At 38.8% G+C, this 27,121-nt stretch overlaps 3 protein-coding genes across 4 annotated transcripts in view; 2 read left to right on the top strand and 1 right to left on the bottom strand.

Moving 5' to 3' along the window:
• ppm1lb (protein phosphatase, Mg2+/Mn2+ dependent, 1Lb) overlaps nt 1-4,251 on the bottom strand; it is a 44,340-nt gene extending 40,089 nt beyond the window's left edge. Inside the window, exon 1 of the mRNA XM_011482721.4 lies at nt 3,505-4,251. Coding sequence (XP_011481023.2) covers nt 3,505-3,903 — 399 coding nt within the window. The 5' untranslated portion in view covers nt 3,904-4,251. The remainder of the gene's footprint in view (nt 1-3,504) is intronic.
• Nucleotides 4,237-16,314, top strand: nmd3 (NMD3 ribosome export adaptor). Of its 2 annotated transcripts, XM_011482502.4 has the most exons (17): nt 4,237-4,373; nt 5,094-5,197; nt 5,551-5,635; nt 6,773-6,907; nt 7,018-7,114; nt 7,893-7,973; nt 8,447-8,575; nt 8,942-9,032; nt 9,591-9,669; nt 10,006-10,102; nt 10,242-10,359; nt 11,723-11,868; nt 12,084-12,196; nt 14,301-14,373; nt 15,313-15,419; nt 15,666-15,736; nt 15,855-16,314. In XM_011482502.4, the coding sequence occupies exons 3-17, from the start codon at nt 5,592-5,594 to the stop codon at nt 15,986-15,988; spliced, it is 1,515 nt and encodes a 504-aa protein (XP_011480804.1). In that variant the 5' UTR covers nt 4,237-4,373; nt 5,094-5,197; nt 5,551-5,591; the 3' UTR covers nt 15,989-16,314. The 2 variants fall into 2 exon arrangements, with proteins under 2 accessions (XP_011480804.1, XP_004075417.1); XM_004075369.5 differs by lacking the exon at nt 4,237-4,373 and having other exon boundaries at nt 5,504-5,635.
• Nucleotides 16,315-21,683: 5,369 nt separating this feature from the next.
• sptssb (serine palmitoyltransferase, small subunit B) lies at nt 21,684-23,191 on the top strand. Its single transcript, XM_020708234.3, has 2 exons — nt 21,684-21,819; nt 22,796-23,191. The coding sequence occupies exon 2, from the start codon at nt 22,804-22,806 to the stop codon at nt 23,044-23,046; it is 243 nt and encodes an 80-aa protein (XP_020563893.1). The 5' UTR covers nt 21,684-21,819; nt 22,796-22,803; the 3' UTR covers nt 23,047-23,191.
• The last annotated feature ends 3,930 nt before the right edge of the window (nt 23,192-27,121 follow it).

The raw sequence follows: 27,121 nt of genomic DNA, 5'->3' as shown, positions 1-27,121 counted from the left end.
TGTTGCCTCAGGGCCCGACAGCATCCCTCAGCTTTAGTAAACAGCTTCTAGATGAAAGAGGGAAAAATAAATTTAAAAAATAAATCACCAAACATGGCGCTTCCAAAGACTGCTGTATGGCAAACACTTCAAAAGAAGGCGTAGGAATGAAAACAGCCGGAATTTCTGCCTATGGACAAGCAAGGATGAAACAGACTCATTAATACAACTTAAATTGCGCTCCCATTCATTTTCGGCTTTTCCTGTCAGATGCACAGACATACAACTCAACTCCTCTTTTTTTTTAACACTTAGGTCTCACATGAATAAAAGCTTTGGCACAGCTAACAGGTCGGCCAAGTTGGCTAATTTCTAAAAATAAGCTCCGCAGAGGAAGCAAGCATGCAGGGAGGGGGGGGGGGGGGGGGGGGGGGGGCTAACTGAAGACCGCTTTTGGTCAAATGCTGCAGCACTCTCAAATGCCACCTAAACTTTGATTTCCCCAAAATAACAACTGCTTCAATGCATGTGGTTGCCTGTGTTTTTAGAATCGTATTAATCAGCCTTAAACTGCAGCAGATGAACTCTCACTGTCAGGCCACGATGGTCCTCTGAAAAGGAAAACTTTTGTTTGACTTCCAGCTGTAAAAACAACAGTAAAGATTTTATTTTTGAGACAAAATACAACATTGATCCTTATAACCCAAAGATTATACTGATTTGATTAATGTAATCTTAGAAAAACAACACAAAAAAGACTAAAAGCATAAATGCAGGTGAGCCGTTTGCTTAAAAGCACTTTAACAGACAAATCTTTAAGACCCATTCTGATGAAAATGCTGATTTTAACATGTTCTTATGGCCTTTTTCGGATGATGAACGGCATATAATAAGAAATATAGGCCCAAAATTCCATTTCTGATTATTTCTTCAAATCATTCTGAAACGAGCAGAAGAAAAAATGTGACAGAGAAATGTGTCAGAGAGAAACTTCTAAAGAAGTTCTGTTGGCAAAAGCTCTTTCATTTTATATGCACAATATGCACATCCATCTTTGCAAAAGTTCAGATGTTTGTTTTGAAACACAGACACGCTGCCGAGGCCGGCTCTATGCAACTGGCCGGCTGGCCGGCTCTATGCTGATCTCATGAAATGGGCGGCACCCACAAAGAGCGTAAGTTGGAAAAAAAAAATCAGGAAAATAATTAATATTTAATAAAAAAAATTGTTCTTTAGTGTGACAAAAGTTAACATATCATATATACATGAATATAGTTTACTATAAAAGGCTAAGGAATGGGCCCTTTAAGATAATCATTAAGATTCCTTTTAAAAACTGTCTTTATTACCGTAATTGCTCCAGTCTCTGGGTGCTGCCGTCTGAAAGGATGAAGAACCCAATGAGGAGTTTGATATAGAGACTGTGGACAGAATCAGTTTTGCAGAGCGGCTGTTGTACACGGGGGGAAAAAGTGGCTCAAATAAGGAGGAGAAAAAGCAAGGAGTTTTGTAAATTAACAGTATCCAGTGAATTTTTACATTGAGTGAATAAGGAAGTTCCATTTAGTGAAGAGTAGAGGGCACAGTGGGGGGTTTTGAAGGGAGCATTGGTCATGAACCGAATGGCAGAATGGTACATTTCTTCAGCAAATGCTCATTAGCTGATCTATAGAGGACATCGCCTTTGAATATGAATTTCCTGGCAACCTTCCAGTCTTTGTTAAGACCTTGAAATCTTAAACATGCAAGGTGAGACTAGCAGAGGTAGGGATGTGCTTTGTATTAACCTGTGTGTGTTTTAGGCTGTAGCTGCTTAGACATCCTCTACTGGAGTGACTATATTGACTGAATCTTTCTATCTTGCATCCTTTTCACTGTAGACTAATGGATTACCCATTACTTGGAAATTGCATTATTTATACCTTAACACAGAATAATGGACAGCAATCTTTTCCCTTGCCGTCTTTCTCATTTATTATTATTGTTTGCTTCCTACTGTGGTCAGCAGCTCAAACCTTCCTGACCAACAAACTGTTTTTGCAGAGATGCTGCTGAAAATCAAGAGGATCTGCCAGCTACTTGCTTTAAACTATCAGTTTAAATCAAGAGTTATGTCCCAAGTTTTCCGTTATTACACAAAATAAACAAACAAACATGGAAGCTTAAAAAAATGAATCAATATTTAATCTGATCAAGTTGAATCCTAAATCAAATCAAATAATAACCTTGAGAATCTAAATCAAATTGTTTCAGTTGTTGGCAGTGATGTGTAGTCCTTCTTGAAATGCTAAAGAGAGCACTTTGTTTTTCACTTGGCTTTATGCATGGCTCGGTGTATCTGCAGATAGCAAGGCTTAACAGCTGTAATCTTGTTTGTAGGCTATGCCTATTTCTCTAAACTTCCCAAGGATGAGACGAGAAAAAGGCTGTTTTACTTTCCAGACTGTAGACTGATGGAAAAACCATTTTCTTAGCCTTCACTTTATCTTTTATAAATTTCTGTAGAAATGTACTGTAAATGACCTTCATGAAGTGCCTTGTTAATATCATTTCTTCAATAGCATATATTTAAAAAAACAAACTAGAATCATCAATTAAAGAGCTGCTGTGATTCATCAAATACACAATCTTGAGCCTAAGTCTGCATAAAATGTAGTTTCAAGACCTTTCATTAATAAATGCCTATTCTGGGATGTTTATTCCTACATTGCTTCAGATTAAATATTCAACCAGTGTCTCAGATAAACACCTATTGAACAGTGCCGGTGACGTCTTCCAGATTCCTTGTATTTCTTGTAAGATAATCATATGTAAATTAAATATGTGTACAAACAAACAAGTAAACAAGAATTGATGGCAAATCCATTCTCATTTTGTTGTTTTTCCACATCAAAATAATCCAAAGGAAACATTAGAACATTCTACCACACTGTGTGGTCACATGTCTTTGCTAAATTCAAAGTGTTTCCACACATCAGACTGGAATGATGGAGTGATAATCTGTTGCTGTCATCAAGTGTGTGTTGTCCACTGTGATGTCACATGGTCATTTTTACATTATAAGAAACCCACCATGCCTCAATCCAAATGGTATTTCCTAATGTTGATATAACCCATTAATTGCATTTTGAAATGATTTTATGATGGTTTAGGTCGTTTCGATTATCAACTTTAAAGTGGAGAACCTACATCTTTATTATCAAGTTGTAACAGAAAACCCCCAGAGTTGACCTAAAAAGTGAACATTTCTGCAAAAGTCCAACTCAGATCTTTTGTAATTCAGGGTTTTTAGGTGCAGATGACCTTGAAGGATCTCATGCATTTGTGGTTGAGTAACCTTTGACAGATTGCAGGGTCAAACGAAACAAAAGTCATCTTTTCACCAATCTGTTGCATTTTTTTTTTCAAACCTCATGACTCTGTTCAAAGAGGTCAAAAGATGAGAGGACACCAGGAGGAAAATCACAACATAGGACTTAGACACAGCAGGGACACACCAACTTTTGACCTCTCCTGCAGACTCACCTCTCCTCCATGGCCGTCAAAAATCCCAAAGATAGACGGGTGGCTCTTGTTGACGATGTCGGTGAGCACCTCGAACCTGTCTTCCATGTGGTCCCGCCGGCCTTGGATGGAGTACACCGCCACATTGTTACTCTTGAACTCCCACGTTTTGGAGAACTCTGCGTCCGGGACATCCAGCCCGCCGAAGCGCTCGTTCTGCATCATCTCCACCACCTTCCCCTTGACCATTTTGACCGCGTCCCTACTGGACTTGACGATGGTCTTCACTTCATCCGTGTGGAAGAAGTAACTCCACAGAGCCAAGCTGATGCACAGCAGGAACAGGGTCTCCGGTCTGAGCAAAAAATAACGCATGATCCGACCTAACAGCGACAGCAGGGTCATCGTATCTTCTATCATCTATTTGTCTCCGTGCACGAACTCGCGGCAGGTTGACGGTCGATTATCCAGCCGAAGATTTCACTCCATCATTCATTCCACGCAGGGAGACATTCAGATAAAACTGGCCGAATGGCAGGGGACACTTCACCGCATTTTGGAGACGAGACGCACCGAGCAGCCGGGTGTATTTATTTACAGACCGGGGAAACCCAACGCGGAGCTCCGGCTGGTGTGCAGCAGCCCCGCTGCAGGCAGCGAGGCACTGACCTACCAACCAACAGCTGAAGGTCCAAGACTCCAGCGGACGCCCCTCTACATTTACGACTAAACCCGCGTTTCAGCCTTCACTGTAGTAGACCAGTATGGGAAGAAGCTCAACGACCAGTTCAGTCACTTATGCCAACCCTGAAAAATAGCGCCTGAGCTGCGTTCACGCTCCCGGTGGCCAGACTGACTGAGAATATGTGCTGCTGCCTTTCTTTCTAAAGGTTGGTGCTGCCTTCAGGTACACCTCGTTCAAACACATCGCCGACAGAAACACACCAAATTAATGTTTTTGTTTATTTTTGAAAACTCTGCACAATCGGAGAGAAAAGCGTTGCTATTTATCCTCTGTTAAGAATTAAGTGACCACTGTTCAAACTACAAAAAAACAAAACAGAACAAAAACTTCATAAAAACAAACAAATTAGGAAGAGGCGTAAAGAGACAGGATATATATATATATATATATATATATATATATATATATATATATATATATATATATATATATATATATATATATATATATATATATATATATATATATATATATATATATATATATATATATATATATAACTATATATAACCACTTAACAGGACTGACAGAACGTGTAGTTAGTGCTAATGCATTACGGTTAAAAAGATGTTACCCAAAGCACAGTACATTCAACAAACATGACAGATGTCACAAAAAAACAGTGGAAAACATGCATTAAGTTGTTGCAATGGTAAAATGGGACTTATAAATAAAGCAAAATGTGTGTCAAATCAAGCTGTCAAACATATTCAAACAAGAGAGAAAATTAATCAGAAAATTAACAACACGCCATTTGGAAATAAAAACGTGTAATATGATATGTTTGTATTCAAGACAGCATAAACAAATTTCAGCTCGGCCATCAGGTGCAGTAATAATAATTGTAATTATGAAATATATTCAGGCACACCAAGACAGCTACTGGGGTCTTAAAAGTCTGTGTGACGCACGAGCGGTCCCTCGGTCCACGGCTGGCAAAACGTGGACGACGTTTCTTCACGGTTTGAGGTTAACTTTCAATCATTACTCCTTTTCTGCGTCTTGTCGGCATTTTTTGGTCAAATATAACTTTGGGAAAAAGTACAATACGTGCTATTGAATGTTTGTGAGAAACTACGCTAAGTAGTGTGTTTCTAAAACGGTCGGTTTAGCACACGTTGCTAACTCTGTTTTTTTTAGCGTTGCTGTCTGCTGACAGCACGAAAAATACGTTTGTGAAACCTTTCGTCAGAGTAGCCTACTTATAGAACATTGTTAATTATCTAACTTTTATGTCAAACTCTCAGTTATCAGCACTTTAAATGTTATTTTCAGGGAGGAACCTGTGTTGTTCTTGCCCCTAATGGTTCACCAATCTACAGAAATCATTGTTTTAAACTGAGCTGCAAGGCGGATTACCACCATGGAGTACATGCAAGCTCCTGCTAGCAGCAGCCAGGGGAACATGTGAGTCAAAACATCATCTCATTCTTTCAGTTTGGTTTAAAATTGATGCATAAAAAGTTTCTTGGAAATTGAGAAAACATCTGAGGGGATGTAAAATTTCTCATGTATACATGAGAAATTTTACAATTTATACATGATGTATTGCTAGGCGGTCTGGTTAAAAAAGAATTTGGAAATTTATTTTTGGTAGATTAGTAGTCAAGTTACTTTTAAGCTGTCCAAATATTGGACATTTTTGTTGTCACTTGTAAAAGGAAAAAAATGTTTTAGTTCAAAATAAGAGTAGTACCTCATATCTGAAATCTACTCATCTAAAGGTCGGTCATGCATGAGAGCAGTTTAGGTGTGACTTGTTTTTAATCTGTTCATGACACGTTTTGTCATTTGAGTTTACTGTGACCACATTCTTATTGGAAACTGACACTCCTCGAGAACAGCTTAAAGACCCACTCTGATGTAAACTGTGTTTTTAACATGTTCTTGTGGTGTTTTTGTGATTATTTAGGACACGTCAAGAAAAATCCTCTTAAAATTGAATTTCTGAGCATTTCTTTAATCAAATAGTTGCTAATCGGGAGCAGCTCGAAAAAGAGCTTATTTGTGACATTGAAAATATGCCGGGCTAGCCACAAGCTCTCTGCTCTGCGCAATTCGGATGTATCCACATGCAGACAAACAGATCCACGTACGTCTTCTTTTCCTCATCTCAGCTGGCATCTGGCTCAAAACTGTACGTCTGGATAGCTCTAACATTGCTCGCCATTTTTGTTGCACCGGCAATGCTAGGGTGGGGTTGTGGGAGCGTGTATCAGATGGATGATAGAAAGTAGGGGCAGGCTTACCCTGTACCAAAAGCTCCGCCCACAACTGAGAGATGAATTTACTGCCGCTCTGCATAAACATTCCTAGAAAACAAGTTTGTTTTTTTTTGGCTAAAAACAATATGATCCTAGATAAAAGACCACTGGTGCTTTTAGAATAGATCTAAAAATGATCATAGTGGGATTTTATAAAGTGCTTTTGTTCTAGGGCTTTGTTTTAGGACGGTACTTTTTTTTTCTTGCCCTCAGAATTTGCCACTTGAAAGCCATTTTGAATGATTTATCTGATTTAGTATTTCTGTTTTTTTTTTCGCAGCCTCTGTTGTACCTGTGGTGTTCCCATTCCTCCAAACCCAGCCAACATGTGTGTAGCCTGTTTGCGGACTCAGGTGGACATCTCAGAGGGAATCCCCAAGCAGGTCACAGTACACTTCTGCAAGCAGTGTGAACGGTTTGTCAAACATTTGCTTAAAACTTCCCAGTTTTTTGTTTTTCTTTAAAGATGGCCCACGCTCTGAGTTTTCTTCTTTGAAATGTTGAGGTATCTGTTGTTTCATGCAGGTACTTGCAGCCACCAGGTACATGGATGCAGTGCGCCCTGGAGTCCAGGGAGTTACTGGCCCTTTGTCTGAAAAAACTGAAGAGCTCAATGACTAGAGTATGCTTGATATTTGTTTTTTTTATTTTAAACGTACAACATAAGGGTTTTATTTCAAATCTTAAAACTGTTTTGATTTATTAAAGAAAGTGATGTTAGTAGATTGTAATCTTTTCCGGGAACCAGCAAATTCAAACCTGATCCTACGTTCACACCAGGCTCAAAAATGTGGGTTCAAGCAGCCACTTTAAAAAAAAAAAAGTCTATGCAAATGCACATAAATGTGCATTTCAGGCTTCTGCGTACCAATCGCATCGCCATTGAACACATGTTGAACTAGTTGAACTTTGACCATAGAGGGGCTCAGACTTGGTAGTGACACATGGGTAGCGTCCTTTTCAAAACACGGAAGGAGAAATTAATCATTTTGGTTTGTGTCCGGCTGGAATTCTATGACACCAACTCTTTCTAATATCGGAATAGAGCTGTGAAAGAAAAAGCCTGGAGGAAGATTTGCACCGCTTTGACATTTTGCAGCAAGCCTCCTCTGTGAGTAAATGCATTGGGTAGCGACAGTCCAATTCTGAACACCATCCAATAAAAGTGCGTTCAAGATGCCTGTTTTAGCGCCTTCGTGAACCCGCATCACATGCCTGGTGTACGTAGCATTACGCTTCCATGCCAGTGATTTAAGGAAACAACAAACTAATAAATTCTCATCTGAGAATAGTTGAATCTTTATATTAGGGCTGTTGTTTAGATGATCTGTGAGATGGATTATGGCTATTTGTGATGATGTGTAAATTGATGCCATTTTGTGGCTCTTCATCATACTCAGGTGCGTCTCATCGATGCTGGTTTTCTGTGGACAGAGCCTCACTCCAAGAGGATTAAAATGAAGCTGACTGTCCAGAAAGAGGTGAGGAAACTGAATGGAAGCGTGAGAAAGTGACCTTCAAACTGATAAGTAATTCCAGAAAGATCTGCCTCCTTTTGGGTTAAAAGCAACAAACTGTTGAATATAAAAACAAACGGATATTTTTTTGGATTAAAAATTACATTTAGAATATGTTTGATGCATGTATGCTGCACATGTGATTAGAAACTGTCAGAAACGAAGGCAAAATGGAGAAATGGATCTGTTTGTTCTTGAAAGGGTTTTTGAAAACAGCCAGTCTTACAAGTTGCTGTCATCTCATCCCCTTGACCTTTAGTGAGAACCTGAGCCTAGATGCATCTTTGTGCCAACTCTTTTGTTCACCAATGAATCGCACTCTGTAAACCATCAACTACTCTTTTCTTCTAAATCTCTTTTGGTTATTGAGCACTTCTGAACAGTTGTTTTTTTAAATCATTGGCTTGCGGCGTCATATGTTGCCGTCTCCTCTCCAGGTGATGAACGGCGCCATCCTGCAGCAGGTTTTTGTGGTGGAGTTTGTCATCCAGTCCCAGATGTGTGACGACTGCCACCGCGTGGAGGCCAAAGACTTCTGGAAAGCCGTGGTTCAAGTCAGGCAAAAGGCAGGTGTTTGTGGTCCGCTGTGGGTCGTATTTATGTGCAGAGTCCTTTGTTTGGCCAGTGTGTTCGTATTTTAACAGTTAACTAAGGTTTAACTTTTGTCAGATTTGCTATTTGTCCCAGTCAGTAAGACAGCTGGAAAATGTTTGTAGTTTTCTTTGTTTTGTGGCACAATTAATCCATTTGTTTATACTATTTCTTCAGTCATTTAAAAGGCTCCATACCTGCAAAGCACCAACATTTGTCAGGGTTGCTTCAGTGTTGTGATGCACTGAAGTGTAAATAAAAAGCCACGTCTGTACTTCTTTCTTAAAGAGGTTGAGCTATTTTTTCACAAAGGTTTAAAGTGTTTTTTCTTTTCCTTTTAGACTGTTCATAAGAAGACCTTCTACTATTTAGAGCAGTTGATCCTAAAGCATAAACTCCACCTGAATGCCCTCAACATCAAAGAAATTCATGGTATGTAAATGGTAAATATTTGACTTTTCTCATGGAAAAGGCCATTCTTTCCTGATTAGGTTTGCGTCGAACTAGTGAGATTGAGAGCAGAGCAAACATTGTAATTGCTTTTTCCTGTATGTAAGCCATGCTTGCACATCACTGGCCCCAGTTCCTTCATGCAGCTGTCGTCCTGCAGGCCCCATTGGAGAAAATACTGGGAATCTGATCAGAATGTAGTCATCAGAGCGGGCACTCATGTCATATTTGTTTCACACCTTTTTTAAAGTTTGAAGTGCTGCTAACACACGCAACACTATGAAGAATAGCTCTCTGGGTTTGGACAGAAATGTGACTGGAATTTTTGGCTTTGTAACAATTTAAACCATCTTCAAACCTCGGCAGAAGTTAAAAACTTGAAACATGTGGCTGCCATATTTTATTTAACTCCTTTCCTCTGCTTTTGTGTGTGTGTGTGTGTGTTTTGCGTCTTGCATCCATATTTCCTCTGAAAATGGTGTAAAACTGTGAAGATCGTCTGGGTTTAATCGGTTGGTGTGCTCATGTTTTTTTTCATAGAGGGCATCGATTTTTACTACGGGTCCAAGCAGCACGCGCAGAAGATGGTTGACTTCCTGCAGTGCACAGTTCCCTGCAGGTGAGCAGCGCTTCATGCTGGACTTAAGAAAACATTTGACCTCCTTCAGATTTGCAGCTTCACATGCATTTCAGTCCACAAAGCCTTTATTTATACGCACTTGTCAGTATGGGAATTTGGTTTTTCTTTTTTGTAGGCAGATTAAGTAGGATTTTTTGCTGGGTCCCCAATGTTTACACTTAAGTTTTTTAAAGTTGTGATAACTGAGAATATGTAAATGATGTGGACTTAAACCATGAAACTGATGGCTTTGCTTCTTTTTCACTGACATAGAACACTTTTTAGTGCTCCAAAGACGGTGTATTGATCTTAAGTGTTGTCTTTTCACTCTTTAAGGTGTAAAACGTCCCAGCGCCTCATCTCCCACGACATCCACTCAAACACCTACAATTATAAGAGCACCTTCTCTGTAGAAATCGTTCCTGTGTGCAAGGTTGGTGGGGTTTTTTTTGTGGCATTTTCACTTTAGTTTTAATCGTGCTGATATTAACCAGGACTATCGTGGCCTTTAAAGATGGACTGTTAATGACATCTGCTTATACCTAGATGAAATATGTCTGTTTGGCTTTCAGGACAACGTTGTGTGCTTGTCACCACGGCTGGCACAGAGCCTGGGGAACATGGGTCAAGTCTGCGTGTGTGTCCGTGTCACCAGCACCATCCATCTCATTGATCCCAGAACTCTGCAGAGTGAGTATTTCCACCGACAAGATACTGATGAGTCTAGCTGAGAGTACTGCCCACTTCAGCATCAAGTCAGCCGGCTGTGACTGAATGCAGCTTCTGACATCAATTCTTGCTGTGGGAGACTCAGAGTAAAGCTCAAAAGTAATTTGGGTATTTCAGTTCTGCTTTCAAAAATAAGCACCATCTGGAGTGTATTAATTTGCCACATGAGACAAATTCCTGGTATTTCTTTTAGTTTTTACCTACTTTAATTCACTAATTACACCACAGAGCCCACTGGGATCGCCCCACTTAAATAGGAAATATAGCTGTTGCTCATAAAATGAAAGAAAAAAAAATGTACCTGTAGAACTGATGCCTGATTCTGGAGGTGCTTCTAGTCACCACTAGAGGGAGCTGCAACCTCCATTTAGTGTCCGTTATGTGGTTTTGACTTTAGGTCAAATTACTATAACAATATTACGCAGTTTGTTTTTCCTACTGCTATTTCCATTTCTCCCAAGGTTGAATGCAAATTCTAACTGGAGCTACAGCGAGTAATTATTTTAAACCTTAGATAAACTGGACTTCTTTCCAGTTTTTTAGGCTCTTTAAATTCAAATTTATTTTTTAAATAAAAGCTTGTATGATGGTGAATACTGGATTTAACATGACGTACCAGATGTTTGTTTTGTTTAATTTAATGGTCTGCTCCGATGTAGCCCCTGTGAGACCCTCTGCACCATATTCTGATGTCTTTCAGCAGTAAACCTGTTTCCAAGTGTTGGCTCTCCATGTTAAAGAATGTTTTGGATCTGGCTAAGAAGCTAAAACAACTTCCAGCCTGTTCAGTTGATCCCACGCCATTTTAAAATGAGCTCGTTTCCTGTTTTGCATGTGCTTGCAGTTCATCTGCAGTTTACATTTTTCATCTCAGATGAATGTGGTGGCGTGACCGTCAGATGAAAGAAAACACTTTGAACTCAGTCAAGGCGTTGATTCCACCGCGGCTGTTGGAGTGCTCTGCACATCGTGTGTTCATTTTTGGAAAAGTCTTAAAGTCTCACTCTGATCATCTTTTGATCAATGGTAAAAGCTCCCCCAGTGGTCTGTTAATTAGGATTGTTCCGTTTTTAGCCAAAATAAAAAAAAATAAAAAACCTGTGACCATTGGAGCAGGGAGCTTGCGGCCCATACGGCATCACAAATACGCTCTTTTTGTAAAAGTTACTTCTTTTTATCTGCTCCTGATTTACAGCAATTTGAGTAAAGAAATGTGCAAAAATGCAATTTTGAGCTTAATTTTTCTATATATGTCCCCTATCTTCAGAAAAACACAATTTTCATCAGTGGATCTTTAAAAGTTTTTTTGTTTTGTTTTACACAGTTGCTGAGGTGGATGGAAACACTTACTGGAGATACCCCTTCAACAGTCTCTGTAACCCGCGGCAACTTGAAGAGTTCATTGTGATGGACATGGACATTATCAGAGACCAGAAGCTGGGTGCTGGTGCTGGAGTGAGGTCCAACAAGGTAAGTCTGGATGGACAGAACAGCTTTTCTGTTGGATCCAGTGGATAACACACCACTACCTGCAAACACAAGGAACCCATTCGAGATTGTTTGTTTTGACCAATTGAATCTCACACTTGTTTTGATTTACCTGAATAGATAAACCAACCAAAAAAGGTGAAAAGTGTGGTGTGTTGTCTGTAGACATGACCTTTTCTATTCCCTGTGTGTTGTAGCACACCCTGGCTGAGGTGTGGGTCCAGAAGACGTCAGAGATGGACACGAGTCAGCAGTATCACTGCCGTACCTTCCTGGGCCACCTGTTAAACATCGGAGACCTGGTTTTGGGGTGAGTCTTTATTCCTGATGGGAAGATACGTTTGTTTCGAAGCTTAATTGTAATCTTTAATAGTAAATAAGTCAGTTTATTGCTGCTTTATCACTTGGTCAGCAGCTTCTTGTGATCTTATCTGTCTAAGCTTCTTGGTAGAGATTATACCCTTTTACCTTTTTAAAGCAGGGCCAAACCCTGGTAATGGCAGAGCTACTGTTCTGTTTCTTCTCCAGCCATCCTTACCGTTCCGTCTGCTGATTTCCTAAATAAGCGGGCGTTAGGTTATAGGAACCTGGAGTCGCCTGATCCACTCAATCTGTCAGCTGTGAGGAAGGCAGGGATGGGTGAAAACAAGCAGAGGTGGTAGAACCTGAGGACCAGGGTTGGGCTTTCCTGCTCTTTTTATCTATCAATGAAGAATTCTAACTACCTAGAGCATAAAATATATATATATATATATATATATATATATATATATATATATATATATATATATATATATATATATATATATATATATATATATATATATATATATATATATATATATATATATATATATATATATATATATATATATATATATATATATATATATATATTACATATTTTGACGCCTTCCCATTGTTGACCTATCAGATGGAGTCCTTTTATGTTAGATGTTTGTCCCCCGTGTCGACGAGGGTCATTTGTAGGAATAATTTTTAAACTGTTGCAATGAAATGGGAATGATGTTTTTGTTTATTTTTCTATTTGTTTATTTACTGCAAATTATATCGTTATCGCAATATTGATCATTAATATCGCAAGTTTTCCTCATATCGCGCAGCCCTAGTTCATACTAAGTCACGTTTAAGTTGTGGGCCTCTATCTTTTTTCTTTATTGTTCATTTATGTTTTGGCCACAGCTATAGGTCTTAACTTTTTCTCCTTTTTGAAAAAGACTTGGATTTTAAGTTATGTTGACTTATTTAATAACACTTGCAGTAAAATGGAAATGTAGGAGACACCAACCTATTTTATTCCTGGGCATCTATATAAACTTTTTGTAATCATTCATCATAGTTTTGGCAAGTTCTATGGTAAATATATTTTCTTCTTTTTGAATAAAACTTGCACGTTAATTTAAGTTGTGTTGAATTATTTGAATAAAACTCACACTGAAACCAAAATGTATTGGTATTTTTGCTTTTCTATTTTTCCATTTATCGCAAGTCATACCGTCATCGCAGTTTCAAACACTGATATCGCATATCGCAGATTTTTCTAATATCGTGCAGGTTTAATATATATATATATATATACATACACACTGTATTTTATCCCACGAAGGGAAATTCTTTCTCCACATTTGACCCATCCCCTTGGGGAGCGGTGAGCTGCAGCCGAAACCGCGCTCGGGAGGCAGTAGTGTTAAGGGTCTTGCCTAAGGACCCTCACTGGGTGATGTTAACTGCTCGCCATTGATATGGTAATTGCCCCCAGTACCATTGCTCATTCCCCTCCAGGAATCGAACCCTGGTTTCCTGCATGGTAGCTTCCCACCTTACCAACCGAGCTACCCAGCCGCTTTAAGACACCATTTTTAAGGTCCTGTTGCAGCTTTAAGTGTTGAATAGATGGATGTGAGTTCAGAGTAATTTGGTTGACAGCAGAAATCATAGTCCTAAATTCTGAAGTTGTACAACAGCCCCAAACCATCATACTACCACCATTACAGTTGACAGTTTTTATTCTGAAAGGCATTTCTTTTTACACCAGATGTAATGAGACAAACAAAATCTTTAGTCCTCAGTTTTTTCCCTAAATATATTGGGAAACTTTAAAATGTTTTCTAGCAAAACTACTTCAAGACCCTTGATCCAAAAACTTCTGTTGTCTTTGTCCAGTGTTTACATTTGTTTGGTTACAAAGATGCAGATAAATAGAAAACCGCGTTTCCCACCACTGGATCTGTGAATTTAAATTTAAAAGGGTGTGGAGATGCCTTGGATAAGAACTTTTTTCTTTAAATAACTTATAAAAACCACCAGAGAGTTTAGGGAAACCTGTATAACTGTCTGTGCTGTTGTAAATCTAAGTTGCTTTTAATAAGTTGTTTAATTTGTCCTCCTTTCAGATATGATTTTGCCAATTCAAACATCAACGATGAATTCCTGAACAAGATGAACCCTCAGCATGTTCCTGATGTGGTGAGACTGCTGCATCACTCTGAGCATCCTCAACATAAAAACTCTGATTCCAGTTTTCAAATGCTGAAACAAGCGTTCTGTCTGTGGATTTAATAACACTCTTGGAGTAACGTTGCTCTGCCCAGAACTATACATTGTAAATCCCATATTGAGAGAAAAAACTATCTGCCAAATACTTGTCTCAAAGTTTTTGTACCAGAGGGCCAAATTAAGAACTTGACATTAGACTGGGGGCCAATTTTGGTGAAAAAAGAAAGGATAAACAGAAAAGGTTGTTTTTATGACCAAGTGTTATTTGTACAACTAACCAGGCCCTCCAGATGTTTTCCCAGTTGCAGTCGGAGGTTGCTGCCCAGACCTTCTACTCATCTTGTAATTTTATCATTTGACAGACTTCCTTTTGCTCTGGACAAACAATGTCAGCTACTTTCAGCATACATTCTTTTTAAAACTCCCCGTCACTTAAGGGTTTGCTACGCCGGACCATTTCCAAAGTCACAACGTAGCTTCTGTCACAGCTTCACCGGATTTGGCTATTTTTGTAAACATCTGCTGTGCAGCATAGCTTCGTTGTAGCTGTTGGAGCTTATTGTTGCTCCCTGATGGTAAATTTGTCATAGTTTTTATGATTTGTAACATAGTGACGATTTATATTGAATTCTTTAAGCATTGCATTTACCTGCTTGCAAATAAGGCACATGGCGTTATCCAGCCCATGAGGTACGACAAAGTAAGCAGTTGTCCACTAAGCTTGAAAGCGTCTTTTCTTCTCGCCAACACATTTTTCCTCAGAGGAATCTGCTCTGGCTCTCTTTTGAGGGCCACAAAAAATCTTCTGTGGGCCGCCGTTGGCCCCCGGGCCGCACTTTGAGAACCCCTGTTCTAGCGCTTCACTGTATATTAAACCTTCTCTCGTTTCTTTGTGTTTGACTTGTGAAGGTGTTGATTAAGAAGAGCTATGATCGCAGCAGGAGAGTGAGGCGCAGAAACTGGAAACTGCAGGAGATGAGCAGAGACCGGGAAGGCACAGACACAGATGATGAGAGGTGAGATCATCAATTAAAGTTCATCTGAAATGCTAAATCGAATAAAAGACAGCAAATCTTTGAATTGATGCATAATCTCTAGATGGTTTTTCTTTTTTTATATTTCGTAAACACCTGGTAGGACAAAGTAAATGCCTTTTTTTGTTGAAATAGTTTAACGAATTACATAGAAAAACAGTTTTCCGTTGCAATGAGGTTATTTTTCCTCTATTACATCACATCATTTATTGGTTTTTCATTCTATAGGCAATACCAGGACTTCCTGGAAGACTTGGAGGAAGATGAGGCTCTAAGAAGGAATGTTAACATCTACAGAGGTGCGCATCTTCTGCGGAATAATATTGTGCATTTTTGTGCCCTAATAAAAGCAAAGTATACTTTTTTGTGAAAGACTTCATTTGCAGACAGCGTACTGACAGGATTCTAATCTTTCAGATGTAGCAAAAATCCCAGTAGAGAGCGACACTGACGACGACGGAGCGCCACGCATCTCTTTGGTGGAGATGCTGGAAGAGCTCAGCTTGTCGGATGCCACAGGAGGAGAGGGCGACGGCATGATGACAGACTAGCCTCTCTGCAGTCGCAGATTTATCAGCACCTGCTGATGGCATAGTGACAAAATGAAAAAATTAAACTGAATTTAAAGTCTGGATAAGCATTTATCAGAACAAACATGTTTACTAATCCACAGAATATCTGACTGCAGTTTACTAACTTCTAACATTTAAGCTTTGAATCATTGTTTTATGGTTGGAAATGCATAATTACAGAGAAATCTAAGTCTTTTTGATCCGAAAATATATTTCAGCACTTTTACAGAATATATTCATCTTTGTACCAACAAAGTACAGTTTCGGTGGAGCTCATCTGTCAATAAATACTTTATGCCTCAGTATTTGGAATTTGAGTGTTTTGAATATTGTTCCTGCATTTTTTTCTCTGTCCACTAGAGGTCTCTTCTTTATGGAAAATGGAAAGATTACTTTATGCAAATAATCCATATCCAATAATGGTGTCAGTTGACCACTGTAGGTAATGTGTGTATTTCTTTGGGCTGCAGTGGATTATCTGCTGAAGGTCTGTCGGTCTTGATCCAATATTCCTTCTAGGAGAGGCAGTACCATAGTAATTTTTTTTTTTTTTTTTTTTACAGTTGACAAATTCAAGTTACAGTTGAAACCAGAAGTTTACATACACCACATAAACACACGTGCTTTGTTTTCTCACTGTCAGACATGAAATTAAAGTAAAATGTCCCTGTTTTTATGTCAAATACAATTAACATTATTTTTATTAGCTATATGTCAGAATAATGAGACTAGGGTTTTTAGACAAGTTTTTATTTGATCAAAGTCAAAAGTTGACATACATTCCATTAGTATTTGGTTCTATTGCCTTTAAACTGCAGTACTTGGGTCAAAGATCTCAGATATTCTTCCACAAGCTTCTGACAAGATTTGGTAGGAATTGTGGCCCATTCCTCCAGACAGAACTGGTGTAACTGAGCTGAGTTTGTAGGTCACCTTGCATTTACACGCCTTTTCAGCTCTGACCATAAATGTTCAAAAGCGTTTAGATCCGGGCTCTGCGATGGCCACTCCAAAACATTGACTTTGTTATCTTTAAGCCACTTCGGGTCATTGTCCATTTGGAAGATCCATTTGTGCCCAAGCTTCAACTTTCTGGCTGATGTCTTCAGATGTTGCTTTCCACATAATTCTCTTTCCTCATGATGCCATCTATTTCGTGAAGTGCACCAGTCCCTCCAGCAGCAAAACAAGCCCACAACATGATGCTACTACCACCCCCATGTTTTACAGTTGGGATGGGGTTGCGAGGCCTGCAGGCTTCCCCCTTTTGCCTCCAAACATAACGATGCTCATTGTGGGCAAACAGTTCCATTTTGGTTTAGTCTTTATCCTTGTGTGCATTAGCAAATTTTGAACGAGCTTTTCTATGTTTCTTTTGGAGTAATAGCTTCTTCCTGGCATAGTAGCCTTTCAGCCCATGTCTGTATAGTACTTGTTTCCCTGTTGATTATGACGCATTCTTACCATCTTTAGCCAGCATCTTCACAACATATTTTTCCTTCGTGCTTGAGTTGTTCTGGACTTTTTGGACCAAAGTACGTTCATCTCTGGGACACAGAACCCGACTCCTTGCTGAATGATACGAGTCACAATGGCTGGACGTTCCTATGATGTTTATACTTGCGTACAATTGTCTGAACAGATGTACGTGGCAGCTTCAGGCATCTGGAAATTGCACCCAAGGTTGAACCAGACTTATGCAAATCCACACTTGTCTTCCTAACATCTTGAACAATTTTTTTTGACTGTCCCATCATTTTTTACAAACATGCGTGTTTCAAATGTGTACTAATGAGTATCCACAGGTGTGTTTCTAATTAACTCAAATGCTGTCAATAAAGGTATCAGAAGCGTCCAAAGAGATGACATCATCATATGGGGTTTCCCTAAATTTTTAAAGGCATAGTGATCTCAGCTTATGTGGACTTTTCACTTTGGTAAAAACATTGTCTAAAAAAACTAGTCTCATTATTCTGACATTTAGCAAATAGAAATGATTATAATGTAATTGACCTAAAACGAGAAAAGTTTACTTTTATTTCCTGTCTGACGGTGAGAAAAAAAAAGCAAATGTGTGTTTTATGTGGTGTATGTAAACCTCTGGTTTCAACTGTAGGCTGTAAATCGCAATACGTATTCTCTTAGAATTGTAACCACTTGAATTTCTGCTCTACCACATGTGAGAATCTCATTGGAAACAAATTTTAGAATGCATTAAACGGATAAATGATCAGTCTGCAAAAAACAGCGGTATGAAAGCATTTTGTACTGATGATACCCTTGTAATTGTTATTAGCCTTTAATAGCTTTCGCAAAAAAAAAAAAAAAGTTCCTTTTTTTGTCAATGTCCTGTAAATAACTTTTGTGTAAACTAGCCCCCCACTGGAATGTGTGGGTCGCAGGATGTGTAGGTTTTTGTGACACGTCCAGGAGAGCAGTCTCAGTTTCCGCAAACCTGAGCTGGTTCCTTGTAACTGGATCTACCTGGGAAGGTGAATGAAGCGAAACCATGCTGTAACACTGTTTGTGTCCCAGCAGGAGGAGTGTGTGTGTGGAAGTTGTTTTGGTCTTACTCCTTTCATTCTGCAAGTTCAGAATGATTCCTTTCATTCTGAACTCGCAGAGGTTTTTCCAAAAAATTCCAGAAGACGGATGCTGCAACTGCCCCTTTAAGGGCTTTCATTTTTAATCTTTGTCATTCAAGCACAAACGGGAAAAAGAAAAAGACTAAAATCTGTTTGACATTTGAAAGCAGTTGTCACGCTTTGAAAACAGCAGTTCCTTCATGCGTAGCTGCTGCGCCATTCCGACACAGTCTGTGTTTACACATCAATAATGCAGAGCTAGTCAGCAACTCTTATATTAAGGAGATAAGATTTCTTACCGGTTTGTGATTGTTCCATAAACAAAAAAAATGTTAAGGCTGGTAAACCACTGAAGTGCAGGAACCTTTCTAAAGTCCAAGCAGATCAGACAGATAACATATTTTCTAAATTAAAAAGACAGCTCATTTAAATCCATAAAATCATTGAGAAGCAGAAGTAATAGTAATTTATTATCAATAATAGAGTTAATGCATTTTATTTGGTGTGTTTTCTACTAGTAAACCATGAATTAGGGGAGGCGCTGGAATGAATAACTCCATCTGTTGATCACAATTCAGGTTCTTTCTCATTTAATTTATTTCTTAGTGTTTGGCACCCCAATTAAATCAAGTGACAGCATGTGGCAGGAGTTTAAATGTGCAGCAGATGCTCCAAGGGAACACCAAAGCTACAGCCTCCTTTTGCATTAAACCCATTAAAGATATTGCTTTAGGTTTAGATCAGTAAGTACAAAAACACATCTGCTTCTCAGTCATTCCTAAGGGACTGGCTCCATGGCAAATATCACATTCAACCTCCACCTTTAGGGGGTAGAACCTGCAACAACAACAAAAAAAAACTGGGCTAAAGGCCAGAAGTAAAATATGTACAAAGCGTAAAACTATTGGAGATCATGCCACAGGTTAAAAAAGCGGAAAAGATACACTCTGTTAACCTTACTAGTTAAAACGTAGTCGCTATGCATTTTGACTCACTTTTTCTTCCATCTAAATGGTCTCAGTGCTCAGGTCTTAAGTGTACAAGGAAAAAAGGTTATGTTTCTATTTTAAACAAATAAAAAAACAATTTCATATATTAATTCATTATGTTTGTTTTTAAAGTCCCTCTTCAATCATTTATTTTAATCTATTGCAAAAGTATTCCCAGTGGTCTTTTGATTATAATTATGCCATTTTAAGCCCAAATCAAAATGGTTTTCCAGGATATAGTTTCTGCAGAGCGGCAAGAGTTCACCTGAAATTTTCCGCTAAGTTGTGGGTGAGGCGTAAGCCTTCCTTCATTTCCCATGATCCCTTTGTTTACTCTCTCTCCTGCTAACTCACAGCCCCTCACAACCGGTGCAACAAAAATAGCAAACACTATTGGAGCTATCCAGCTGCACAGTTTGGAGCCAGATGCCAGCTTGGATGAGGAAAACAAAGACGTACATGGATCTATTTGTCTGTCAGTGGAAGTATCAGAATAGAGCGGAACATAATGGGAGCTCATAACCCTCCTTTTGATTTTCTTCATATATCTCCATCATGAGGAAAATGCTACGAGAGCATATTAAACAACATGCTTTACATTGGAGTGGGTCTTAAATAGATAGATGACTTTATTAATCCCACAATGGGGAAATTTCATTTCTGTGGCAGCAACACGACATTCAGAAATAATCTATATAATATAACATCAATAAAGGACATCACAAATGACATTTATATTAGATAATTAAAAATATTACTAAAATTATTATGAGAAATTATTATCAAAAATGAGATTCTTATTAAATAAAGAAATAAATATTAAATAAATACAGCTGCAAAAGTGTAAAAAACATGCGGTCTGCAAAACATGTAAACTGTAAAAAAAAAAAAAAAACATTACAAATTTTTTCAAAATACAGAAATAACTAATGAAGTTCACACCAAAAACAAAAACAAACAACTGTTCAGGAACAAAAAAAAACAATTTAAAATTGAAAAACAACAACTACAACAAAAGGAAATGAATCAATGACCAAACACAAAAACACCCCTGGGACCGTGGAGTGACACTTTGACACGGTGTTGTACAGTCTGATGGCTGTGGGGAGGAATGACCTGCGGTAGCGCTCCTTCTTACACTGAGGGTGCAACAGTCTTGTGCTGAAGGAGCTGGTCAGCGCCTCTACAGTTTGGTGCAGGGGGTGGGAGGGGTTATCCATGATGGATGTCAGCTTAGCTAACATCCTCCTGTCCGCCACCTCCTCGATGGAGGAGGCTATTAGTAAAGGAGAGCTATTTTGGGCAAAATATATTTTGTCTTTGTTGTTTCGTTAATTCAATTTCAATTCAGTTTAGTTTTATTTATATAGCCCAATATTACAACAATGGTCGTCTCAATGGGCTTCATACCGGTAATTGTATAAGAAGATTAAATCAGTCATAAAATATAATAAGTTTTGTTAAACTAACATAAACTAAGTTAAACTGTCCATCCCTGCCTTTAGACCCTCCTTCTTGGTAAGAAAAACTTGTAAAAATGGATCCCAGGAAATAAAGGAGAAACCTCAGGGATGTCCACATGAAGGAGGGATCCTCTCCAAGGACGGACAGGCGATGTACCACAACTCCTAGAGATAACTTACTTACATTGTTTTTATATTTACTTTTTTCCTTATGTTTTTTTTTCTTTCTTTTTTTTTTTTACTTCTGACAATTAAATGTGTTTTTTTTCCCTGATAATTCAGTCATAGTGATAGCCCCCCTGTGGACCCCCTTCCGCCGTCCCCAGTGAGAATTTTCTGGAAGCGCCTCTGCAGAGAAGAACCTGTCCGGAGCTGTGCGCTCACCATCCCACATCAGAGGTCCTGCGGCGCTGCTGCTGCGTCACGCGGGATGCGGCAAAGACAGAAGTTTGGAGATGCTGCGCAAATCAGCGGCCCGCGCGTAGCGCCAAACGGCGCCAAGACCCGTCCTGGCTGCTGCGTCCGTGATGATGATGCGCTAAGGTGTTTCCTTGCGGCCTCTGCGTCACACACTAGCGGCGCGGCAGGTGAACGTAAGCCGGTGGGTGTGGTGCCATTCAGTCTTCCAAGTGTATATATATGAGTGAAAAACCAGAGAGGCGACTTTCCGTTTACACCAAGCAGCGGAGCAGCAGAGGGGCGCGGGCTTTGGCTCCTCCTGACACTCTCCCTCCAATAGAAATTGTAGGGATCCCACGTCGTTAGCTGCAGAGGTGAGTCTGTCTGTGGATTGCAGCGATGATCGGAGGGCTCATTCATCCCCTTCAACATTTACGGACGCGCAATTTAACATTTATTGCAGCTAGTTAAAATATTTGATAAAATCTGCTAATTTAGCTATGAAAGAGCAAAAAATTATTTGGACATCTGAACTTGAAAGTTAAGAGTCTAATAATGTCCTAAATCTACTTTTATTTTTAATTGCGTCTCACAAAACCTTTTATGGATGAGTGTGCGTGTGGGTGGGTGTGTGTGTGCGCGTGTGTGTGTGGATGCACCTTAATTTGAATGCACCTGGTAGCTCCGCCCACACACGTTGTCACGTTTGCAGCCACGTTCCTCCAATATAGAATGTAGAAGGAAAAGGGGGGAAATTACTACTTTATGGCAACGTCCACTTTGTTCTTCACATTAGAAGAACTTAGAACTGAAACATTATAATCATTGGTGTAAAAATGTCTTACAGATGTGGAATAATACAACTCATAACAAACAGAATTTGCCCTGTGGGACCCAGGGGTCTAATTTTATTGGTGTTTTTCTTCTTACACACCTGAATAAAACACAATGCTTCTATAACTTGTTACCTTAGGGTAAGGCTCGAAGCTGCTAATGAGCTTCTGAATTCCCCATTCACTCCTTATTAATTCACGCAAGTAAAAGTGCAATGGGTTTCATTAATATTTCAAGAATTATTTAGTTTTTTCATTTATGTAGATTAATAAAGATTCAGAGTAAATAAAATAGGCACTTTAGGGGAAAGTATTGTTATATTTTGTATATTTACTTAAAGTAAAACAACATTTAAAAAAATGAAACAGATTTTTTTGTAATTTTCAAGAACATAAAGTGTTTTCCACAGCAGCACAGCAGATTTTTATAATTTTGGATCTTGCATGTGTGTTTTTTGTTTTTGTTACATCTGCTACTTTTTGCTTTGTGCCTAACAACATCTCTCTTTTACCTCAGCATCCAGGATGTACTTCAAAAACTTCAGAGAATACCTGTCTTGGCTCTACTTCCAATACCTGCTCATTACTGGAATCTACGTCCTGGAACCCTGGGAAAAGTCCATCTTCAACTCCATCCTTTTCTCCGCCATCGCCATGGTGGTCTACACCTCCTACGTCTTCATACCCATCCACTTGCGTCTGGCGCTGGAATTTTTCCACGAGATCTTTGGGGGTCAGCCTGAGAGCACCATGACGCTCATGAACTAGACTGAAAGGAGGAAATGAGGGGAAAAAAGAGACAAAGAATAACGTGAGCCATAAATACTTTCTCCAGCTTCCACTTTACATTGAGCCACTCTACAACTGTTCACAATATCTCATTAGACTAAAAGCAGAAGGAATCTTCTGGAATCAACTAGAGAAACAAGCCTTACTGTCTTCTTTTATACCCCACACCTCCAGGCCTTAACCTACGGTATTAAACACACATTTGTACCTTATTTTAACACTGAATGTCACATTTCTGGTGAAACAAAACTGTGCATTTTTTGTTTTCTTCACCATATGTCCTGTGTGAGTGCATACTAACTACAGATTTTGCATGATGGGGTCATACGTGTGTCGTATTTATGCATGTTTTCCTCCACAAGCATTAGAGGAACATTCCAGCATCTTTCTTTTGTTGAGGGTCTACACAATGCATGAGTGCATGGAGCAGAGCATGATTTCTGGTTAAAAGCCATTTGACATGTTAGAAATGAGTTCAATGTCCCATAAGTACATGGGTAAGTACAGTTTGAATTGTCCTCCCTAGTTTTGGACAGGAAGCACTGCTTTTTCCCCTTTTTTACGTTGCCTTTTTGCACTGTTGTGCTAACTGACAGGGTACAGAGTATGATGTTGAGTGCCTGATCATAAAAGAGAGTTGTTTGAAAGCCCAAGCTATGCAAATGAATCAAACTAAAGCTTTGTTGCACAATTTGTTCCAAACTCACAGATATTTTTTCTACAGGTTAGACTAAGCAATCACACAAATGTGTGCCGAGCTCTGCGTTTTTTTCAAATTTGTTTTACCACTTGATATGTCAGGGAGGTGAGTTCAAAAGTTTGCACGAGCAAATATTGATACAGCAAACTTTTACGGTACAGGCTCAGCTTTATTGATGACGTAACTTCACTCAACTATCGTTTGTTGTATGATGGTAAATGTCAAGCCTGTGTTCTTCCAAATGAAAAGCAAAACCAGACTGAGTTAGTGTCTTCCACAACTGCATTCTGATGTAGAGAGAAAACCAAGAAAAGATGGAGTATCTGGTAACTGTGATGAGCGTTGCACATGTGTTTTGTATGCTTAACTTTTTGGTTAATTATTAGTGTGTTGGATCAAGGATTCACTGATACAATTTCATTTATAAGAACATCTTTTATGTACACTGGCTGGTCAAGTTGTCATTTACCAAACATTTTTATTGTATAAATGTGTGTTTGTTCTCTTAATGCCATACAGGAAGTTGTTTAATATTTATATTGTCCTTTTTCTTTGTTGCACTAGCAGCAGATGTCACCAGCAATAAGAATGAAGAGCTCCTAAATGTTTTTTTTATCATATGCATCAAGTGAATGCTTTGTTCATTCACAATAGTGTCACATTGCAGCAACGATCACAGAATAAAGGCACCTGATGATACAGAGATAACCGCCCTTTGTTTTTATTTTCTTGGCTACCTGGTACTAAAAGGCACTAAAGTATGGTTCCAGGAACGTCTTCAGTAAAGCAAATAAGTGTGTTTGAATGTAAAAGAAATGGGTGCCACATTTCTGGCGGCAGGCACAACCACATAAAGGGACAGTATGTAATAAAAGGTAGACATAAAAGCAGCTATCTCCAGTCAGAGTGAGAATGGATGTCTGGAGGGTTTGCTTTTCTTACTGGACACACCTGCCAGTGCTCACAAAGCTTTAGAGGCCTCCCCTAAGCCTCTTATCCTTTGATCAGGTAAAATTTAACCCAGAAACTTTTACAAAAGGGTGGGGTGCTGGAATTCCAGCCGGCATAATCTGATTCACTTTTCTGCAATATGAAGGTGGATCAGATGTGATGGTGAAACTGTGGTACAGGCGCTGGTAAGGGGGCGAGGTGGCTTGTTTTTTTTTGTAACTGTAACTGAACACCTCCACTTGGTATTTTTCCAGGATGTTGGAGCATACCGGTAATCGCCGCAACACACTGTCAATCCACTTTTTTTGCAAGACCTCCCAGAAAAACCAATTTTTCCTATTTTGCCTTTTCTCTTCATGTGACTTGTCACACATAAGCAGCACCATTCGGTGAGGATCAGGTGTTATTTATGCCTAAAGTTTTGTCTGCTCACACTCGACGTCTCTTAATTGAAGAAGTTTTTTTTTTCTACTAACAAGGTTTAAACAATGTCTTCCTCAAACTGAAATGCTCCAGATACCCAGGCACCCAGACAGGGCAGGTTTTTTGTTTTTGCTCTGTTTACCTGTCTTCTGACTGTTTAAAAAAAAAATAGGGGATGGGAGAAGGGGGAAATCTTATTAGCAGTGGTGTCTGCAGGCTGACACTGAGAAAAACACACTCATGCTAGTACTATAGCCAGCAGCACAAGGAAACCCCTGAAAGTGATCAATTATTAATACTATTAGCAGCACCCACTGTAACTCCTCCAGCAGATTTACAACCTTTGTTTAACTTTAAATAAGTCTCTTATAACTCGTTTAGCTTCTCTCTCTCTACAGGTTTGTGCACTTGTAAGAATACAAACGCTTATTCTCTGTAATAGCCTAAATCCACAAAAGACATAAACACAAATATTTCTGCTTTTCTGTCTTTAGTTTCACGTTTAACATCCCTCACGTCTAACTCACACTCTGACCTTGTAGTCTGACACTCAAAACACTGCTTTGAATATGTCATTAATATATTGTCACATACCACAAACATGGCAACTGCCTCTTATTTGACCTCACAAGAAAAACAAAAGATAATGTTGCTAAAAACATGACTTGTATTGAACTAATCCAGACGCTGATAATTGCTTTTTTGCTACCTGAAGGTCAAAACATCCCAAGATGTGTCTCCATTCATTTTCTCACAAAAAGTGTTTTTTTCTGTACCAACAAGACTTTGTGTTTTTTACACCAAACATATGCCGGGAACAATAAACTATACGTCATCTTTAAAGAAATTTAAACCATGTGCTACTTTTAAAAGATTGCAATGAAGTAGAGCATTATTTAAAATTATTTTTATTTTTTGTAAATCTTTTTTTCTTTACAGCAGGATGTCTCAATATTCATGTAGAACAACTGCTCTAAATCACATATCTCAATTCATTATAAATATAATGAAGTATTTAGAAATGTATAATCTAATCATCGTGAGCATCTGAAATATGTTATGAAACATTTTAACTATTTAAAAAAAAAAAAAAACATTGTCTCTGCCCATGATGGCAGAAAGAACTTCTGTTTAAATTGGCCTTTTTTATTATTTCCAAGGGCACTTTATTCTTGCTACGTACATAGTTCAGGGCAGAATCCATATATTAAAACACCTAATTTCACTAAGCAGTTTTCAATGTGAATAAATAATTGTCTTATGATTCGTTGTGTCTACAGGTTATAGGAAAACAACAAAAACTGTGTGCAACTTCGTAATGTATTTTCTCTCAAAAGATTTGTTTAAGAAGGATCATTGTTTGTACAACAGGGGTGTGTTTGTGTGTCTATTGTCTTTACGTTTCAGGATAGGGGTGGGGGAAACCAAGTATATCATCTGTACATTGACTTGTACGTCCTTCCAACTAGTTTTTGGAAAATTTTCATACATACAAATGTTTTTTTTTTCCAGTCAGCTTGCAACATTGCTGAGGGATGTATTGTCTGGTTAAACATTGTGTATTACACAACAGGTTACACACAAGGGACGGGTAGTTACATTACAGTACATTTACATTAGTTACTCTGATCACGTGTGTTTTCAGGATAGCAAGTTTGCATTTTGGTGGCTGTAACAGGTCAACATGTTGCTTTTTTGAACCGGTCTTGTGCTGATTTGATCCAATTACAGCTCTGTTGGATAGAAAGGTAGAAGAGCTGAAACCACACCTCTAATTTAACAGTATTTGACATATGAATCAGTCAATATTAACATAGGAGTGGTTAAAAAGATATCCTGAGTCCACTTAGACCTCAAACTGAAAACATTAAGCGTATTTGACTTGGGGAAACAATTGTTGAACAACAGTTAAGCTTATTATAAAGCTTCACAGTGCCAAACAGATTTGAGAAATCGATCTGTAATCATCATCACAAACAT

This window comes from Oryzias latipes, chromosome 13, assembly GCF_053564925.1.
Source record: "Oryzias latipes strain Hd-rR chromosome 13, Olatipes_Hd-rR_3.1".
Taxonomy (NCBI): domain Eukaryota; kingdom Metazoa; phylum Chordata; class Actinopteri; order Beloniformes; family Adrianichthyidae; genus Oryzias; species Oryzias latipes.
Note: the sequence above shows the minus strand (reverse complement) of the source record. Positions and strands in the feature narration are given on the sequence as shown.

Excerpts from the sequence above, each read along its gene's own strand:
- nmd3 (XM_011482502.4), top strand. The coding sequence starts at position 5,592 with ATGGAGTACATGCAAGCTCCTGCTAGCAGCAGCCAGGGGAACAT. Across the intron at positions 5,636-6,772 it reads AGCAGCAGCCAGGGGAACAT|CCTCTGTTGTACCTGTGGTG; the intron begins GTGAGTCAAAAC and ends TTTTTTTCGCAG. Across the intron at positions 7,974-8,446 it reads AGCTGACTGTCCAGAAAGAG|GTGATGAACGGCGCCATCCT; the intron begins GTGAGGAAACTG and ends TCTCCTCTCCAG.
- sptssb (XM_020708234.3), top strand. The coding sequence starts at position 22,804 with ATGTACTTCAAAAACTTCAGAGAATACCTGTCTTGGCTCTACTTCCAA.